At 38.7% G+C, this 20,839-nt stretch overlaps 1 protein-coding gene across 2 annotated transcripts; it reads left to right on the top strand.

Annotated features, from left to right (window-relative positions):
- The first annotated feature begins 976 nt into the window (after nucleotides 1–976).
- On the top strand, nucleotides 977–20,217 carry Tra2b (transformer 2 beta homolog). Of its 2 annotated transcripts, none has more exons than XM_051191203.1 (9): nucleotides 977–1,188; nucleotides 11,326–11,459; nucleotides 12,324–12,486; nucleotides 14,111–14,299; nucleotides 15,525–15,640; nucleotides 17,646–17,729; nucleotides 18,338–18,397; nucleotides 19,044–19,114; nucleotides 19,214–20,217. In XM_051191203.1, exons 1-9 carry the CDS (start codon nucleotides 1,153–1,155, stop codon nucleotides 19,222–19,224), a joined length of 864 nt encoding a protein of 287 aa, XP_051047160.1. In that variant the 5' UTR covers nucleotides 977–1,152; the 3' UTR covers nucleotides 19,225–20,217. The 2 variants fall into 2 exon arrangements, with proteins under 2 accessions (XP_051047160.1, XP_051047159.1); XM_051191202.1 differs by having other exon boundaries at nucleotides 19,041–19,114.
- The last annotated feature ends 622 nt before the right edge of the window (nucleotides 20,218–20,839 follow it).

Here is a 20,839-nt window from a genome sequence, read left to right as displayed (position 1 = left end):
TTCTTTCTACTTCATACCAAATAATCACAAGAAATATGAGGTAGAGAAACCAAACCAGTAGATCCAGCCAGGCGATGGTAGCACACACCTTTAATCCCAGCTCTCGAGAGGCAAAGGCAAGCAGATCTCTGTGAGTTCAAGGCCAGTCAGGTCCACAAAGCAAGTTCCAGGACAGGCAGAGCTACAGAGAAACTCTGTCTCAAAAACAAAAACAAAATAAGAAACCAGTAGATCAAAGTCAGGATTAGCGGTGGTGCTTCTAAGCAATTTTCATAACTGGCTAACACAAGAGTTAATACAGTCCCAGCACCAGCCTGGGCTACATGGTGAGGTCAAGGTCAGACCAAGCAACAGAATGAGACTCAGTCTCAAACCTCAATTTTATTTCTTTTTTGAAGCAGGGCTTCTCTGTGTAGCTCTGGCTGTCCTGGAACTCTGTGTAGATCAGGCTAGCCTTGAACTTACAGAGATCCCATTCTGCCTCCCGAGTGCTGGGATTAAAGAAATGCAGAAAACATTTTTAAGAGAAGGTTTTATTAGGAAAAAAAGATCTAGAACTACGTCTAAATAACTGGAAGTAAGAACCTAAAGTATCGCTGTGTTCACTACTAGATCAAGAAAAAGAACAAAAGGAAACTAGAAAAGGAGAACAAAGGCATAAAGAACGGAGGAAAGCGGAGCCGTTGTCTCCTCTCCTTCCACCCAGAAGGGTTCCCTGGAAGGTTCGAGAAACAACGGAGGCACGGCTGATGACATCGTGGTGTCCCCTGGAGACGGCCGCAGACGCCCACAGGCTCACACTCACTTTCCCGCCACGCCGCGGCCTGGCTCTAGGGGCGAGTCGTTGCGAACGGGCGGGGCGTTATACGTCACATCCTGTTTGGGAAGCGCCTCTGCAGGGAAAGCCATTGGAAAGCCCAGCGAAGTGGGCGGGGCCAGAAAAGCGCGCCTTCAGGGGAGTGAGCGGGGCGCGCTTAAAGAGCGCCGCGTCACGTCCGGTAGCGTTAGACCGGTGCGGAGGTGGTGCGGAGCGCGTCGGCCCGGGCTACTCTCAGTGTGTCGTCGCGAGAGGCTGCGGCGGGGCCTCTGTAGAGAAGGCAGGAGCTTGACAGCTTCCGTAAAGGCCAGGAGCGGTGACAGCCATCTGGAGTCATGAGCGACAGCGGCGAGCAGAACTACGGCGAACGGGTACGCGCGGGGGTGTCCGGGCGGCCGCGGTCCCACTTTGCTTCTCTCCCCAGGCCTGTCGGGCCTCCCCGGCCGGGCATCAGGAGTCTGGCGCCGAAGGGCCTGGTGCACGGCGCCCGAGTCGCGAGGGAGGCCGCCAGCGGGCCGTGTGCCTGTACCGGCGGCGGCCGTTTTTCCTTTCCGTTACAGGGTGGCGGGGTGGAGGGGGCGACTAAAAATGGCCGCGGCGTCCCGGCGTTGGGGGATGGGAACGGTATCTAATTTCGCCGTTGCTCGCCTGCGAAGCCGCGCCGCAGCCATCTTGGGCTCGCGGGCGGGCGCGCTGCCAGAGGCACAAAATGGCGGAGCCGCCGCGGGTCCTGGCAGCCCGGCCCTGCCCGCCTCTCCCAGGGCTGCAAGGTGAAGCCGAGAAGACCCACGTGGCCCTGGGAGTCGGGCTGGTGTTTTGATGGCGGAGAGCCTTCTTGGGCCCGGGAAGGAACCGCTCTGGGGCCTCCGGAGACAGCAGGGGAAAATGGGGGCCGTTTGCTTTGTGCTGGAGCGTTTTCCTCATTGTTGGGACCTCAGCTGGAATAGAACGCAAGGTCATTAGGAATGTAGTCCCCCCCCCCCCCCGAGGAATAGTGAAGGAGTGATCAGTGGCGACAATTAGTGGCGCTGTTAACTCTGGGAATCACGGGTTTTTTGTTTGTTTTTTACGCTTCCATCTCCAGAGAGTGCAATTCGATGGAAGTTGATTAGACTGTTTATAACGGGCCTGGGTTAGAATAGACCTAGTCTCAAAGCTTAAACAAAGCGCATGTGGCGTGACAGTAGAGTATTATTTAAAAAGTATACTAGGAAGATACGGAAGTACATGGTTTAGCGAGCAGGGACTTGCAGTTTGGAAACTGCTTGGAAGCACCATAAGAGTAATTGTTCCAGGACTTACATTTTTATTTTCACAAAAAAGTTGACAGGGATTCTAAGCACTAGATCATAGTTTACTTTGTAGTCAAATAAGTATGTTAGTAAACTTTTAAAAGGTCTTTTACAGCTTGTTAGAAAGCATATGGGACTTCCATGATGAACTCGAAACCAAATCAGAATAATTTGAACTGATCAGACCTTTACATACCGAGATGAATGTCTAGTTCCAAGGTCTTTTAAGGCTTTCCTAAGGAAAGAAACGTGGGTGGGAGGGTGTTTTGTTTTCCTGATAATGGAAATGGACTTAGGTTCACATGATGGGCAAGCCCCTACTAAACTATATCCCAAACTTTTAATTTTAAATCAGTTTTGTTTTAAATCCTTTCGAACTTTCTCTGTAGTCCACACATACCTGCCTCCCGAAGTTGCATGTGGTGTTGAAATTAGTCTGTTTGGAATTAGAAGCAAGTAGCTTTTTGTTTTGGGATTAAATAGGTATGCATCAGCATGCTGTGGAAAAATTTCAGACTATTTCATACACATTACTCCAGAAAGAAAGCAATTGAAGTAAAGTGGGTACCCAAGTGCTAGGAAATTATTTACCCCTGTTAATATGAAGTGCTTCTATTTCTATTAGAGGGACCATCTGGTGTTTTTGAATATTTATTTGAGGATGGGTCACTCTGCCCGAGGCTATCTTGGAACTTAATATATAGACCAGTCTGGTCTTTACCTCCCGCATCTGCCTCCCAAATAAATAGCTTGGGCAACCACACCTGGCAGTTATTATTTAATTGGAGAGAAAAGTATTAAAGATCGACATTCTGATCTGTTTCTAAACTTGGAACACCCCCAAAAAGTTTTAATGTTGTGTGTGTGCAATAACGGTTTTGTGTGGCCCATGTGTACCAGTTGTTCCACAGCTGTCCGAAAGGAATTGTGGGCCACCGATTTGGGTTCTGGGTATCGAACCCCGGTTCTTTTACAGAGCAATAGCTGCGGCTTGCGTTGGTGACACACACACCTTTAGTCACGGCATTCCGGAGGCAGAGGCAGGAGGATCTCTTGAGTTCGATCAAGTCCAGCCTGGTCTACAGAGCTAGTTCCAGGACCTGAACCAGAGTAATACAGAGAAACCCTATCTCGAAAAACCTAAACAAAAGAGCAGTAGGTACTCTTAACTGCTGAGCCCTATACTTACACACTTACCTTGGTGTTTTTTGTTTTTTTTTTTCCCCCCCCCCAATTGGAATCTTGGGATAATTGGAAAGCTGAAACACTACACTTAGCCGAACTCCTCAAGAAGGCTTGCCAAAAAAGTTCAGAGACACTGTTTAAAAATACTGCAAAGTAAGCAAAGCAGCATGTTAAGGTTTGTAAACATTGGCTAATTGTACTGAATAGGGGGATCCAGAGTTAGAGTAATCCTGGTCAGTTATTTAGGACTAAACATATTCTCCAAAGGAATAAGGGGTAGTTTAAGGACTGGTGGTTGTAAGTAGGTGAGATAATGCTTGTCTGTCATGTAAGGCACACACACAAACATAATACAAGGTAGCTCAAATCTCCTGCATTCCATTCACTGACATAACTGCAAAGTAGCATGGCCAAATGGAATTTGTTCACCCTCCCTTTTATAAGCATGTGAAAAATAATGTTCAAGGTAAATAGTCTTGGATATGCCTGGTATAACCAACTATCTCTGGAAACCAGAAAATGAGTTTCATTGACTTCTTAGGCCTCTAGGCATGTAAATGGTTGTAGTTAATGTATGTAGAATAAATCTGTTAAGCTTCCTGGAATCTGATTATTTTTCTTCATGTGGACACTCCCACACTTCAGGATTCCTTCAAACCCCTTAGGCTTCCAAAGTTGTTTCTTTCCTAGGCAGACTGCAGTTGATGTGAAATTGTGTTTAGTTTGGTCACAAATTTATTGGATGTAGCATTTAGCTCTTTTGCAATGTTGTTTGCTGAATCCTTTGTTAACAATAGGATTTGGGGTAGGTGTTTTTTGTTTTAAAGTTAGTTGGCTTAAGATCTTGTTTCTTCTAGTACTTTTTAAAAAATCACTCATTTTTGTAGAGAACCTCTTTGAAGGAAAAACAGTCACTTTTTAGATTAGAGCTGTAAGGTGATGTTGGGGTTAATATTTAAGAGTCCAATAATGGTTTGAGTATAGGGTATGAGACCATTAACAAAGAAAGGGTTGAATTAATGCTAGGTTTAAGAAAATTTGCCTCGTGTTTTCATACACAGGTTAGGTATAAGTCTCCTGAAATTGTTGAATCATGTTCTTTGGCTTAAATAAGAATGCTTATTAAATATTATGGATATTGTCAAATTAGAAAGTGGTATGTTTAAGGTGAAATCACAGATGTTTTACAAGGTAAGTACTATTGGTTTCCTTGAAAGCTTGAAGGGGGAATTCAGATGCTAAGTGTTAACGGAACCTGTCTTGTATAGCCTTTTTCCTGTTCTCTTCAGTAAAACCCCAAACCTAAATAATAAGCATGGAAGCTTTCAAACTTCATAATTTGCCAAGTCAGTGATTAGAAGAACTGTAGTATATGTGTCCAGCATTGTTTTGTTAGTTAGTATTTATTTATTCATCTCTATTGTTTTCTAATAAGCTATGGTGATTATTTTAAGAACTAGTGCTTTTATACATGTTATTGTAGGATGTGGGCCATATAGAATTAGGTGCTTCCACCTTTTAGCATTACTTTTTTTAGTTACAGGTTGAAATTGACGATAGCAAATTCCCAAGTCATTGTTTTGAATAATTGGCTTTTGGAAGCTATTTTCAGGTTTTTTTTTTTTTTTTTTTTTTGGCATAGATTATGTTTGCATGGGACCCTCTTCATTAAAATTTTTGTGTTTAGTAGATAAGAACTTTCAAACAAAGGGTATATCCTTTTGATGGACAGTATTGTTAGCAGAAATGTATGGGTTTGGTTATTTTTGAAGGTTTATAAAAAGCATAGACTTATAGCTGGTATAGGTATGTCAGTTCCCCCAACCCCTTCAGAAACTTCTTAAGCATTTGAGGGTTTTTCTCCTCCGTCTTTTTAATAGACAGTAAAAGTTGCAAGTAAAAAAAAGTAGAGGACACATTCTTATGATCTCAGAATTTGGAAGGTGGAGGCAGGAGGCTATAGTGACTTTGAGGCCATTCTGGTATACATGAGACCCTGTCTCCAAAACAAAAACAAAAACAAAAAAAAAAAAACCCTTTATCCATTTTGGTGGTGACCTTTTTTCCCCCAGGCAAGGTGTAGTTTCTCTTATCTCATTTTCAGTTATTAAACTATTCTCTGAGTAATGTTTTTTTTTCTGTGTATGCTCTTTTTTAAACCAAATGTATGTTAGCCCAATAGTTGGTCTTGTAGTTTTATGAAGTAGCTGCATGAGTTTTAGATGAGTTAATACAAATATTGTCTAGCAGTGGTTTTTGTTCTTAGTGTATAGGAGAAAGATTACAAAGTGAATGAAGCAATACCAAAGTGTCCTCAACTTTGAAAAGTCATGGTACCTAGAGCTTTGTCTTCTGAATCTAAGTCCTGTATCTGTACATAAAAAACCTGTGGGGAGACCAAGCACTAAGGAAATCTGCTTGGGCATTCTGATTCCATGATTACATTCATGCTGCCAGTAAACTTTTCCCATTGCATTTTAGTGATGGGTATTAAAGAAAATCAATTATCGTGACTCCCTTAAATAGCCATTAAAAATGTTCCCAGATTAAACAATAATTGACTATAAAAGTAGGCTGGAAATTGGGCTTTTCCTTGGAAAAAATGCTGCTATAGCCATGGTTGCCGACGCCAACAATAGTACAAAGACTTGTCTTTTTCTTTTTAATGGAACCCCTACTCCCTCTTAACCAGAAAAAAATATAAGAGGAAATAGACAGTAAAAAAGAGTGTATAGAAATATTTAGCAGGGTAACAAGAAAAACAAGATTGTTTTACATGGATAGTATTTTACTTAGTGTTCCAGGGTTAATACTAATCTGCTAAAGTGGGCCTTTTTAATAATTTAAGAAGGTTAACTATAATTTTCTCATAATTTGCCACCTTTCGAGTAGGATCTTTCCTTTGGACACCCAGAAGACTAATGTTTTGCTAATAGAGGGTAAAACTTTACAACAGAATTCTTTGGACATAACCACTGTTGGAATCAAGTTTGCTCTACTTTATAGCTATTAGCATGTGGTAGTTATTTTTATTTAGTATCAGGATTTTAATTCTAAATTTTGTAATTAAACTAATACAGAGTTCCCAAGGGTGGGTTGGACAGATCCAAATTGTCAGGTTTGCTGACATTGTCTGACAATGCTCTTTTAAATACACAGTAATGTGTGGAATTTATGCATTTCTTATCTAGACAAGTCACAGTATTGTAAACCTTCAACCCCAGTCTTTGTCATTGTGCAAATGAGTTGTCCATGCTTTTCTTTCTTGCACTTTTGTATTGAAATGTGTCATTTTTTGACTAGAGATGTGCTTTTGACACTAGCATTTTCTCTTGGATACAATAAGAAGTGTGAAATGTGATTTATAATTTGTAAAAATGTTAAATGAACAGTAAATGTTCAGTGGCGCACTTCACATTCACTTAAGCATGATAAATTTATTTGGATTACCATATACCACAAGAAACTATGTAGTTTCAGTTTTTTGAGCTGCATATTCTAGTATTTTTTTAAAATCCAAAACTACAAAAGGGATTTTTTTTTCTAGTTTCAGTTTTGGCACTGGATTTTATCCTGGAGTTTTAAAATATTCTTCATCCTGTTCTTTTTCTATTAAGGTTAATGTTGAAGAAGGAAAATGCGGAAGTCGTCATTTGACAAGTTTTATAAATGAGTATTTGAAGCTCAGGAATAAGTGAAGCTGAAATTTGAAAAAATAAAAGAAAGAATGCATGCTAATTATCAGACCAGAAGTCCCACTTGTAGAATATTGAGCAATTTGTGTGAAGTGGGGAAGATGAAAGAAGTCAGAATTTGAAACGGAAGAATGAAGAAAAGAAATAAAAATGAAGTTAAGATAAGAAGTAATCTGGAATCAGAAAGCACTACGCTAAGTAATTACTAGTCTGTTTATGTGTCCCTGTATATTTTGCTAAACATGCATGCATTATTTGTTTAATAGAAGAAAATATATACAGGGTAAAGAAGTGACTTCCAAGGGAATCGTTTAAATTAGGTAATAATTCTAATTTTAAATGCTTAGTCAAATGATGGAAATGCAATTCTTTAAAAGTATTTGTAGTCATAGTAGGCAGCAGTATGCTAATCCACTGGGTAATAATAGTTGGCCTCCCATTTTCCCTTAGGCTTTTCATCTGTTATACTTTGCTGGTTCTGGGGCATGAGTGAGTATGAGTTGGAACTGGTGGTCTGTACTTAACACCCTTTGAACTCTAAAAATGCACTGATTTCCTGCTTTGATATTGTACAGTATATAGAATATTTTCTATGGGAGATTTTAAGACTTGTCACTAGGGTGATAATGGGACTAAACTCCCAAAATCCAAACAAAGAATCTAACATGGTTGTTCTATTGTAATGAAAGCATTAGGTTTCCACATAATATTAGTGGAAAGCTACAACCACTTAAGTCATATTGTTGAGATCTACATGTGCCAAATAAGGATGGTTCTTTATATTCTGTTTCAGTTTAATGCCTGTTCCAACTGAATTTTAGGGGTTTTGCTCAAGTATAGTAGCTTCCCTTAAAAGAGATGGGTCATGTAAGTATAAATGATAGCTAGCTAATTCATTGCCTTTTCTCCTATCCTTAGTTCATTATAATGTTCTTAAAGTAAACATTGTTTTCTTCTGGTATGCTACCCCAACTGGGGGGGGGCGAAGCTCAAAAGCACTCTTTCTTTTTTTGACTTAGTATAGTTAGAGGGTTAGCATAATATAAATAACAAGTACTCATAGTAGCAAACAACCAACAGTTGCCTTCTCAGTGCAGAATATTCAAAGGTTCTCATCTTCCTAAAATGATGGCAACTTTTTAAATTTTTTTCTGAGTGTTTTGGGTCTTAGAGAGCTAGTTGAGAAAATGACTTAAATGACCTTTCTTGAAGGGTACATGTTTTAGCCTATTGTCAGTGCTTTTTACTTGTGCTCCCTACATTATTTCTGCATCTTTACTAGGATGAGAGTACAATTTTCATTTATAGGAGAAAATTTGTTGCTTTGTAAAACTAATTGTCAGATAATAATCAAGAGTAATGTTAATTTTGGTTACTACTCAAACATAAAAAGGGGATTTGAATTTTGATATGGTCCAAGTAAATATGCTTAAAGTGAAAATGTTGATGTTAGCAAAGTTTTCCATCTGTTTTTTGTTTTCCTCTTCAGAATTTAGGGTGTATCCTATGGACACTGAGGATGCTTTTAAGTCCTATTGTCAGGAAAACAATTAAAATCAGAAGGCTGAAATGGGGGGTGGAATTTTACTTGAGATAGAGGGAAGATTTACTTTGCCAAAGAATCACGGAAAGATTTAACTTTTGACTTTGAATCTGTAAAGCTTAATTAACATATGTATTTTACTTTTTAGGATTAGGGTGACTAAAAGCTATTTAGGACTGCATTATGAGCTACTGTAAGGAGATAGTACTTTTGAGCTGTTGCTCTCAATTTGGGAAGAGCTACAGACTGCTTGAAATTCTGTTTTTGAACTTGACCTATTTATTATAGGTTGTGCATTAGTTAAAATGACTAGGATTTGAGAGTATGGGGGGGGGGCGTGAAGATTTCTGGTGTTTGCTTATGCTTTGGGCATTGGCTATCCAAAATTCTGTTTGTAGAGTTCTGTATGGCTTTGTCACTGAGTTGAATTTGAGGTATGATTTGTAAAAGGACTTCCTGTCTGGCTTTATAGAATTGTTTGTGAATTAAAGTTTAGGATTAGTGTAGGGCTAATCACTATAGGGTCTCATTTCTTCACACAATCATCATATATTCTCACCAGTTAGAGGTGGTCAACTGAGTGGGAGGATATAACAAAGCTGACATAGGTTCTTTTGTGATTTATTCCCCTCCCCCAATATATACTGCCCAATGATGTGGCAGTATATAGGCAAGGAATCTTGTTTTGTTGTTTCCACTGTTTTTTGATCATAAAAATTATTGTTCAAAAAGTACATGTAGGACATAGCCTCTAAATCATCTGTTTGCACCTTATTCTACTAAACTTTTAAGAAGCAACCTTAAACTCTGTTAATTTCCCATTCTGTTATTCCTCTTAGCAGACAAGTAGGTGAAGAATCCCAGTTTGGAATATAACTTTGGTTAAAATGAAGCAATAGTCTGAAAGGGGAATTTTCATTTTGTTTTAAAGATATATGGTGCTCTATCTGAATGTACACCTGCATGCCAGAAGAGGGTATCAGATACCACCAAATAGGCTGTGAGCCTACCATGTGGTTGCTGGGAATTGAACTCAGGACCTCTGTATGAGCTACCGATGGTCTTTAACCACTGAGTTATCTTTCTAGTCTCCAGGAATTTTTATTTCTAGGCAAATTTCTGTTAGCAGATTTACCTTACAATGATTTTTTAATGTACTGTGTGATATTCTGTTCTTTCTGGCAAAATACTTCATTTGGTTTCCATTAAAGCTTCTCATGTTCTATGAAATGCTCTTACAGAATTGGAATAAGTGCATTTTTAGTTACTTTCTAGTTCCTTGTTTCTGTTTTCACTTGTACATTGGCTTTTCCCTGTAGTAAAGATGACAAAAAGCTAAACTGTCAGTAAGCTTTGTTTTGACCAAGAAGATGAGGTAAATTGCCTTGCTGAATGTTTTATTTGACTATTAAATACAGAAATCCAGTGACTGGTTAATTGGGGTAGCCTCCCTCCTCACCACCAGCAGCAAATCTTAAACTGAATCTTGGTATTAAAGGCAGCTGTTATTACACGTGGCTTATTTTAATCTATAGTCAGTTGCTCCTTGGAATGAATGAAGAAAATCTGATAGAGAGGTGAGGTTGGTTATCTGTCACATTACATCACACATGTTCTAGTGTGTCATGGAAGTATTTTTAGACTATTTGGGGCCTGGAAAGCTGTTCATTCTTCCAGTTATCTTTATCTGTTTTACTTGAGGGATTCCTCCCTTCTGTGTTGTATATAAAATGTAAATTTTTATGTCCCGAGCATTGTCTTCTGTATGTAAATCATAGTCTGGATTCTAAAATATTTGGAAGTGACTGTCCAGATTTGTGCCCTTTGTTTTAGCTTTGCTTTTGTTTTAGTGGTTGTTGCTGTTTAAGTAGAACAGTTGCTTTCATTTTTGTCTTAAAGGTTTAGAGTGAAAGCTTAGTGGTCTAAAGATTGAGTATTTCCCTCCTTTTTTTTTTTTTTTTTTTTTTTTTTTTTTTTTTTTGAGATCTTGTTTGTGTCAGTCAACCGGCCATTAGTTGGAGTTTTGATTAGGAAAACTGAGTACATGCATAGTATTTGCCTAGGCATCTATAGAAATTTTCTTCCTGGGCCTCTACTCTATAGATAAACTGATTTTATCCTTGTTTTAATGTGCCCTTTACATATTCTGCTTTTTATTGGTCTCCTGTTTTATTTTACCTGGGCTCTTCTCAGTTTAGCTGAGAAAGCTGTGGATCTTTGGCACCTTCTCTACTCTTAAAAACAGTTCGCTGCCTTGCTCTTTGAGTTTTGTAAGAGATTCCCCATATACATTGTATATAAGATCTTAACCACATTTCATGCATTCAGCTAGATTTCTTCTACCTTCAGAGCCTAAAATGTAAGGTTATCCTTACTGCTTTTGCCCCTCATTCAGCAAACTTTTACTTTTATAAAGTTTGTGGGGTTTGATTGTAGCTTGACTGGAGTAGAACTAGGCTTCGTAGTTAACTAAAGTTCTTTCCCAGTCTATGTAATAATATTCCTCAAATATAATCCTTGGGTAGTTCTTTAACAATTTTTTGGTTTTTGACACTTTTTAAGGGAGTGAAGTTAGATAGTTCTTCCCTACTCCAGAAAGGTGGAAGAACTAATTGATGTCAGTTGAAGCAATGAAACTATTATACCAGGTATACTCAATTCCTGCCCTCACATGTGTTTTCTTATCTTTGGAAGAGGATTGCTCTTCTTGGCCATTTATCTCACAGAAGCTTATTTGTTTTTAAAGTTTCCCAAAAAAGTATACAAATTAAAACTTTTGACATCTGCGTGTAGGAATCCCGTTCTGCTTCCAGAAGTGGAAGTGCTCATGGATCGGGGAAATCTGCACGGCACACCCCTGCAAGGTCACGCTCCAAGGAAGATTCAAGGCGTTCTAGATCAAAATCAAGGTCCAGATCTGAATCTAGGTAAGAAAGGGCATTTTGAGATTTCCTTTTGTTAACTGTTCTGAAATTGCTGTGGTTTGTTAGGCTAAGGAAGGTAAAGGGTATGTCCATTTGTTAGTCTGTTTGATGTCTAAGAAATGGGACTGAAACAACCTGGGCTTCTGGGGTGAGGGTTCAAATCTTTCCCCTATGTTGGCTCGAGCAGATTATACTTAACTTTTGAACTTCAGCACTTACTCTCACTATAGATGGTGTGAGCCATGTGGTTGCTGGCAAGTCCTCTGGAAGAGTATCTAGTACACTTAACTGACTGCTGCTGAGCCATCTCTCCAGTCCCAAAGCCTTTCTATTTTACCCACCCAACTCCCCCCCCCCCCCCCAAAAAAAAAAAGGGCTGTCCTGTAACTCACTCTGTAGACCAGGCTGATCTCAAACTCAGATCCACCTGCTTTTACTTCCCAAGTGCTGGGATTGAAGGCTTGTGCCACCACTGCCTTCCTTAATTAGAGATAAAAACTGTAGTGGTTGTGGTGGCTTTTGTTAATTGGCCTAAATGAGAGGTGGGCATAATAGGACATAAAAAAATAACAGGATAGTATTGTGAGAGGTTAAGGTGCACACAACCCAAACTAGTAAAGTGTACCAGGTAGTCCAATTTTCAAAAAAAATTAAATACATTTAACTTCGAGATTTTCTTTGTAATTTTGAAGAAATGGTGTGAGAGAGGGAGGGAACATGTTCTTCTGACTTTGGTTGCTTAACAAAATTACAATGATAAATTACGTCCCATGTTTGGAGTTTAACTCTAGAATAGAGTAATAAAAGAATTGAAAGTCATACCCACTTTTCAGTTATGTAGTCAGAACCCCGACTTCTGTCTTGCAGATCTAGATCCAGAAGAAGTTCTAGAAGGCATTATACAAGGTCACGATCACGATCCCGCTCCCACAGACGATCCCGGAGCAGGTCTTACAGCCGAGATTATCGAAGACGGCATAGCCACAGCCATTCTCCCATGTCTACTCGAAGGCGTCATGTTGGAAACCGGGTAAGCTGAAAAAGTTCAGTGCTATAAACTGAAACCCAAGTTATTATGTACACTAGGCATGTAATATTCTACCATTGAGGTGCATTCCCAGCCTGAAGACCCTGATCTCCCTACTTTGATTGTTGGAGTTTTAGCAAATTAAAACTTGGCATCTGTGTTTTGGGAATCCCATTCTGCTTCCAGAAGTGGGACTGTTTATATTAGGATGTAATTTCCCTACCTGGTAGGTTTTCTTCTATGTGAAATTACTGAAACTTTTTAAGTTCTTAATAGCTGGAATGCTTGTAATGTGTGTGTGTAGAATTTATTTTACTAGTAATAGCTGCTAAAGTAATTCGTTGCATTTTCTGCTGAGTTTCATATATGATCATCTATGATCACTTAATATGTGATGTAGTTCCCCTTGACTAATTTTAGTTGCTAGACATTCAAAAGGATTAAGGGGAAAGCCCACAAATAATTTGTGAAGCTTAATGTTTGCTTCGTCTTTAATTTGAAATCTTGCTCTGTGCTATTACCTAATCTATTAATAACATTATTTTTAATCTTAATGTGCTTAATTTGCAAAATACATTTTATAGTAATTACTTGTGAGATTGGTTGGATTCTCCAGTGTAGATTCCATAGACATAAGGGTCTATCAGTCTATACCCTTTTTTCCAGTTATTTACTCCCAGCTATCCTTGTACAGATATGCATAACGTGACATCTTTGTTAAGTGTTTTCTGTGTTTTCCCTTTTTGGTGGTTTTTTGTTTTGTTTGTTTGTTTGTTTGTTTTTTTCCAAAACAGAGTTTTTCTGTGTAGCCCTGACTATCGTGGATCTCACTCTGTAGACCAGGCTGGTCTGCCTCCTGAGTGCTGGGATTAAAGGCGTGCATTACCCAGCTGTTTTCCCTGTCTGAGACAAGCTCTCAACTGTGCTTGTGCCGCTCTGTAAAAAGATTTCTGTTTCTTCTCCAGTGCTGGAGTAAAAAAGTGTGCTTGACTACATCCATCTCATTTCATTTTTTATTGCACGTAGACCTCAGGTCAACTGAGGGAGTTGGTTTGTGTCTGTGAGGAGTCCAGGAATAAGTTTCCAGGGGACAGAAGGGCAACTATGTAGGGTTGGGTGCGGATTTCTGGTATACAAGGGCTTGGGGAATATGTCACCCAGTAATGGGCAAAGGGGTATTTCCAGTGATTCGATTATACCTGTTGTTTTCCAATTCTGGCTGGGTAGGGAGTGGCTCACAGTTAGTTAAGGTTGTTGTGAGGTTTGGTTCAGCCTGAGTTGCATGAGTTCCAGACTAAAACAAAACAGCTCACTCGTTTTTCTCTAGTTGATAGAAATCATGCTGTTCTGATTTTTGTGTGCTTTTAGACTTTTTTCTTAGAATAAAATCAGAGATGAACTCCACATCTCAAAAGCAGATTTATTGCCAAGTTTCTTATTACTAAATCTCCTAATAACCCCCCCCCCCGTGAGATTTCCTACCCTTTGTAGTTATTGCATGGTATGTCACATGTTTTGTAAGATGCAATGGTCTGATTTGTTGTTCTTGTGTACTAATTAGTTCTCTACCTACCCCTTTAGATCTATGTCAGATTTTCAAATTTTAAAATCTGTTTTTGTTTTCTAGGCAAATCCTGATCCCAACTGTTGTCTTGGAGTGTTTGGGTTGAGCTTGTACACCACAGAAAGAGACCTAAGAGAAGTGTTCTCTAAATATGGCCCCATTGCTGATGTGTCTATTGTATATGACCAGCAGTCTAGACGTTCAAGAGGATTTGCCTTTGTATATTTTGAAAATGTAGATGATGCCAAGGAAGTAAGTAAATATATATTTGTACTTTAGTTCAAAGCACCAATCCTAGTCAACTGTTCTGATAACCAGACAATTTCTGGTTTTATAGTATGAATTTAAGATTTAAGATACAGCTATAATTTTGAGTTAACAAAAATAAGTTCTATTTGGAACATGTTGAATTCACTAGTGATGTTCTTGAACTTCCATTTTGCAAAAATATCAAGCCAGTGAAGAGTAAGTGTTACTCAGGGCAGTCGGTATTAGTATTTTGTTCAAGAAGTACTTTGCCCTGGATCTAGCCTAGCATGTTCATTGTAGTACTAAAATAATTTTAAAGTAAATTCCAAACACATCATTTGCTGTTTCTGTGATGCTGTGTTGCTATATAAAGTAAACCATGAAGATACATTGGTAAGACTATTTAGCTGTTTTCTAAAAGTTCGTGTATATTAGATTTTTAATTTGTGTGTAGAGAGGTACTTTACCTACATGGATGCCTTTGCATGATATCTGTAGTATCTGTGGAGGCCAGCAGAGGGCATCGGAATTTGAGCTACAGACTTGGTTCTCCTTGTGGATGTTAGTAATTGAATCCAGGTCTTGAAAAGCAGACAGTGCTCTGAACTGTTGAGCCATCTCTTCAGTCCATGTTCATTTTAGTCTTTAAAAAGGGGGGGGGGGTTATGGCTAATAATAAACCCAAACTTCCTCTTAGAAGTGTTTGGCTTCCACAACATTCATTTTGGAAGGCAGCTATGCTCACCTTTATACCATCAACACACACAACAGTCATTTTGAATCATGTAATGTAAGATTACGTGTTTTTTAAATTTCTTCCCATGCCAAACAGCCATAGGTAAAGAAGAGCATTTGGGCTGTGCTCATCAAGTCCTAATTTATAGACATTAAGATTTGAGCTTCATAGATGCTAGTGGGTACTATATGTATGTGTAATTCCAGCACTAAGGATATTAGAGACCAAGGGATTAGCTAAGTCCACCTGAATTTGTAGGTAGGTGATAAGTATTTTGTGGGTCATGTAGGCTGCTGTGATCATGCTTTTTTTGTGACTATTTTTGGCAAGTGAATGTGTAGTAGAGGGAACGACTCATTTAGGCAATTGTTTTTTCTGGCTAACTTTTAAAAAAGTATTAGGAAACTTGATGGAAAGTCCCCTCAGTTAATAGCTATCCGATAATTAGACAATTGTCCAGGTTGTGTGTAACAATTTCTTTATCTGTTAAAGGCTAAAGAACGTGCCAATGGAATGGAGCTTGATGGACGTCGAATCAGGGTTGATTTCTCCATAACAAAAAGGCCCCATACCCCAACACCAGGGATTTACATGGGGAGACCCACCTAGTAAGTTTGATTTGTTTATTTGTGTGAGTATGGGTGGTACTTGAATAGTAATAGGTTCATGTAGGGTGTCTACTATGTCTTGTTCCACCAATTTTCCCACACTAAAAAATTCTGTGTTGCACACCCACATAAATAAGGTTCAGAGGATGATACCTTGATAGATTTCTTTCTTACACTTCTACATGGGTTCTGGAAATTATCTTAGTTGCCAGGCTTGTAAGCACCATTGCCCGCTAAGCCATCCTGCCATTCATTTCATCTTCCCTAGATGTACTACCCTCCCAGCTCCTCCATGGGCTACCTCCCCCTTCTTTGAATGCCCTGAATCCATATGCTTCAAGAGTTTGTGGCTGTCTACTGCATTATGGTCAACCTACACCTTCCTAGAAAACCACCTGTACTGCAGTTGCAGCTAGTTCCTCCATTGTATGTGGGGCCTGGGGAGGAATTTCTCTCCAAGCATGCTAGAGTGTGAACTGGTACAGATAACTGTTAGCTCATGATTGCAGTGGTTCTGTCATGTTCATACTGCACAGCTGTGTGGTGCTTCTCCCCAGTCTGGCTTTTAGAATCTTTCTGCTTCTGTTTTACTGGTGTTTGAGCCTGGAGAGGGGAATATTTATCAGTTGCTGTCCAATGCCTAAAAAAAAACTTGGACTGGGTTACCCTGGTTTCTGAGTCTTATTTTAGGCTTTGAGACTATTTCAGTCAATCTACAGGGTGTTGATTAGCTACAGAGAGCCTCTGACCTTCCTGTCCTCATAATAACTTTATGCTGAGGGTCTATTCAAGACTTCATACTTACCTATTGAACCATCTCAGGAACCTCTAAAATTCAGTTGGCAGATGTTACAAGACAGCTACGTGGGTTCTCTCCCATCTTTATGTGAATTCAGGGGGTTCAACTTAGGTTGTGTTGCAAGTGTGTCCTCACCCAGTTAATATTTTGTGTGTATATGAGTTAGGGTGAGCACATAACAGACATAGGGCATATGTGGAGGGTGGAACAGCTTTTATGTGCCCTCACCTTCCATCTTGTTTAAGAATGGGTTTGAGGGTGAATGCCTTTAATTCCAGCACTTGTGAGGCAGAGAGGCAAGTGAATCTCCGAGTTCTAGGACAGCCAGGGCTGTTACACAGAGAAACCCTGACCCCCCCCCCCCCCCCCCAACAAAATTGGTTTGTGTTTGCTGCTCCAGGCTATCTGGCCTTTGAACTAACTCCTGTAATTAAGTTTCTAGCTCCCATCCAGCTTTATAAACACTAGACTAGGCATATGGGAGGGTACCTGGTATAGATTCTGTGATTAGTACTCAGGTGTTCCTATTTATAAACATTTTACTCATTGAGTCTCAGCCTCAATTGTTTTTTAAAATAATAAGGGGAAAAAAGAAAAGAGAAGAAAACTTAATAGGATCTCAACCCAACAGTGGTGGTGAATGCCCTTAATCGCAGTACTTAGAAAGGCAGAGGCAGGTAGATCTCTGAGTGCTTCAAGGCCAGCCTGGTGTATATAGAGTGAGTTCAAGGACAAAGAAACCCTGTCTCGATACCCTCTTCCCACCCCCACAGACAAGATCTTGACATACATCCCTAGCTGGTTTTTAAGCTCACAGACATCTTTGCCTCTTTGATACTGAGATTAAATTAAAGATGTATTTACCATGCCTAACAGTTTTATAGAAAATCTGTTGGATCTGTGTGCCCCTAAAACCAAAAGATCGCCTATGGATATAAACATCCGAATAATGCTACATGTAACAAGGGAAAAGAAGCCATCGATGATATTGATAAGAACTATATAGAAGTAACTTATTATATATACTTAAAGAAGTCTGCTTGTAGATATTTCCAGTTTGTTAAAAAGAGCCGAAGATGGATTTGTCTCAGCATGTCCAAGGAATTTGATTTGATGCCTTCTCTTCTGATATCAGGATCAATTGTTAATAGCAAAAGTTGTGACCATAAAGGTCAGGGTTACTAAAAGGTATTTTGTAATTCACAGTGGCAGTTCACGCCGCCGCGATTATTATGACAGAGGATATGATCGGGGCTATGATGATCGGGACTATTACAGCAGATCATACAGGTAAGTTGTATAGGTGTCTGTTCACATAAAACAGCACACACACACCCCCAAAAGAAAAAAAAATGTATTTTTAAAACTAAGAAACAGCTGCAATTTAAACCAAAATTTAAGACACATCTAATTTGGATGTAGTTGGATGCTTGCTTCATTCTAAAATGTAAATGAGGAACATTAAATTTGGTGTGGTAATACAAAGATGAAATTGGATTTTATACATATATATCCTCTTGACTGGGTTCTGAGTATCTAATTCAGTTGTTAAAGTATCAAGGAAGCAGTCACCAACCAATAATTATGAGTCTTTAGTGAAAACTTCTGTAAGTGTAGACCGTGTGTGTGTGTGTGTGTGTGTGTGTTTTTTTTTTTTTTTTTTTTTTTTTTATAAGATCTTCATGTTCAAGATAGTTCGTGATAGTATTGTCTGTGGAAGTAAGTCTTGTATTTGACATCCAGAATTTTACTAAAATGTCATTCTCTCCCCTTTGAAGCATTACTGTGTTTAGTATTTGAGGCTGAGAAGTTCAAAGGTCTTTCTTTACTAAGAGCAACTATGCTATTTCAGAAAGAGCTCTTTAACATGCTAACTGAAAACAATTCTGTTTTTACAGAGGAGGTGGTGGAGGAGGAGGTGGATGGAGAGCTGCTCAAGACAGGGATCAAATTTACAGGTATGCTAAAAGGGTTTAAAGTCTGACTAACAGTAGAATACTTGTACAATGTTTGCCTGATACTTAAGTAATTGTTCTCTAAGTGACACCACAAAGATTTGATTTGCTTGGGTTTGAGTTCGAGTTGAGTTCCTGTGTTGTTCTAGAACTCTGCCTTTGTCTCCTAAATTTCTGGACTAAAGGCATGCCTGCCCTACCATGGTGCCTGGACTTGATTTTTATTTTTTGTTTTGGGGTTAGTTTATTTGTGTGTTTAGCCTGTATTTATGTCTACCACATGCATGGTTTGTGTTCTTGGAGACCAGAAGATTGGCCACTGTGGGTGCTAGGAATTGAATGTAGTTTTCTGCAAAAACAGCAAATGTGCTTAACTGTTAGCCATCTCTGGTCACAGGATTTGATTTCTAAGTACATACATGAGAAAGTAGTTCACAAGACAATGTAAGAAGGGTTTAAAAAATAAAAATTAATTGAACTTTATAAAATAGATACTTTTAATATTTATTTGGTATTTTGACCTAATAAACTGCTCTTTAAAGGTTTATTGGAACTTTTCAGTTTGAGGACTGGCAAAAATTTGTCTTCATGTTATTAGCCTAATATCATCTAGATGTAGATTTAGATCAACTTCGTTTATTTACAGAAGGCGGTCACCTTCTCCTTACTATAGTCGTGGAGGATACAGGTCACGTTCCAGATCACGATCATACTCACCTCGTAAGTTACCTTGATTGATTTTATCTTATAATTTGCTCAAAGGTTTAAAATTTTTTGATTTCTGAACATTTTAAACATGTGCTTTTGTTTTCTTTCCAGGCCGCTATTAAAGCATGAAGTTGAAGAGTTTCTGAAACCTGCCATAGAGCTGGGATATTGTTTGTGGACAATATTTTCTATTGTCTCCTGTTTAAAAAGTGAACAGTGCCTAGTGAAGTTAGGTGACTTTTACACCTTTTATGATGACTACTTTTGGTGGAGTTGAAATGCTGTTTTCATTCTGCATTTGTGTAGTTCGGTGCTTTGTTCAAAGTTAAGTGTTTTCAGAAAAGTATGTTTTGCATGTATTTTTTTACAGTCCAAATTTTGACTGCTGAGAAGTTTCTATTGTACAAAACTTCATTTAAAAGGTTTTTCTACTGAATCCAGGGTATTATGAAGATCGAAGCCTGTGTGTAAAATGCTACCAAATGGCAAAAAGCAACAATAAACAAGTTTGATTTTTACTTTTCTTTCTAAATATCAATGCTGAACCAGAACCACCCTTAAGTTACCAGTAAAAGACTTTAAAATAAAAATATTCATTTTCTTTCAGGAGTCCATGAAACTTGCCATATTCAATAAATATACTTGCAATTAAGTGTTAAATATGCTGTAACTCTGTGCTGCTAGTATTAGAACAAAATTCTTTCCATACAGCAAATGCTTAATGCTTACATTACTGTGGATTTGTCAGCCTTTATGTAATCTATAATATATATATATAGCAGGGAATAAGAGCTACAGATACATGTCTTTAAAAGGCTGTGTTTGTTAAGGCTGTTACAAAGAGATAATGGTATTTCAACTAGTTATCAACCAGTGATAATACATTCCACCACAAATGTACTCTTCTAGCTTTTAGACTATATGATAATACTGGGTGCTTCAAAGGATGGAGTGAGAGAAGGGATCACCACACCTGTGTCATGGATAAACTGAAGACTGCCTGTTCATTTTTTAAATATTATTTTCAGGTCCTTTGCTTACCAAAGGAGGCCCAATTCACTCAAATGTTTTGAGAACTGTTTAAATAAAGGCAAAGAGAAAAATTGCTAATGCAACTTGGTTTACAAAGAGGTGTTGGCTTTCTTTTAACTTTATTGTAATTAGAGTTCTGTGGTTTATTTAGTGTCTGGTACAACATTGTTCTTTAAGATAACATACTATGTGCTGTTTTGAAATAATGTATTTCTCAAATATATTGGCCAAGCAGATACTGGAATGAAGATTTCTCTTTGGGGCTGAGTTTGTATTAAATAACTAGCCTTCCCACATGCCTGGTTTAGCGCCTATTCAGTTTAAAGCTATTCTAGGTAGGGCTAGCCTGTGGGCTTTTTTAGCCTTTGGCTTTTACATAAGTCTGTCCAGGTTTTTCATAAAGTGTTACATGGGTACATCCATGGACAGACTAAGTTTGACTTAGATAAACGAGATAGTAACATGACATGCCCAAACCCATTCAAGGATCTTTTTGTTGTTGCTTTATACTTCCCCTGTACCCCTATTACTGTGGATTTAACCTAGAGTTTCAAACATGCTAGGCAAGCACTCTGAGCTACAGCCTCAGACCTAAACTTGGGTTTACGATAATAATGCAGTGTCACTTAGAGCAGTCTTGCATAAAGAACACCAAGCATTGTTTTGTGGGAATATATTTGGAAGTCCCCTGCTAGGACCTCTAGG

This window comes from Phodopus roborovskii, unplaced genomic scaffold (assembly GCF_943737965.1).
Source record: "Phodopus roborovskii unplaced genomic scaffold, PHOROB, whole genome shotgun sequence".
Lineage (NCBI taxonomy): Eukaryota > Metazoa > Chordata > Mammalia > Rodentia > Cricetidae > Phodopus > Phodopus roborovskii.
Note: the sequence above shows the minus strand (reverse complement) of the source record. Positions and strands in the feature narration are given on the sequence as shown.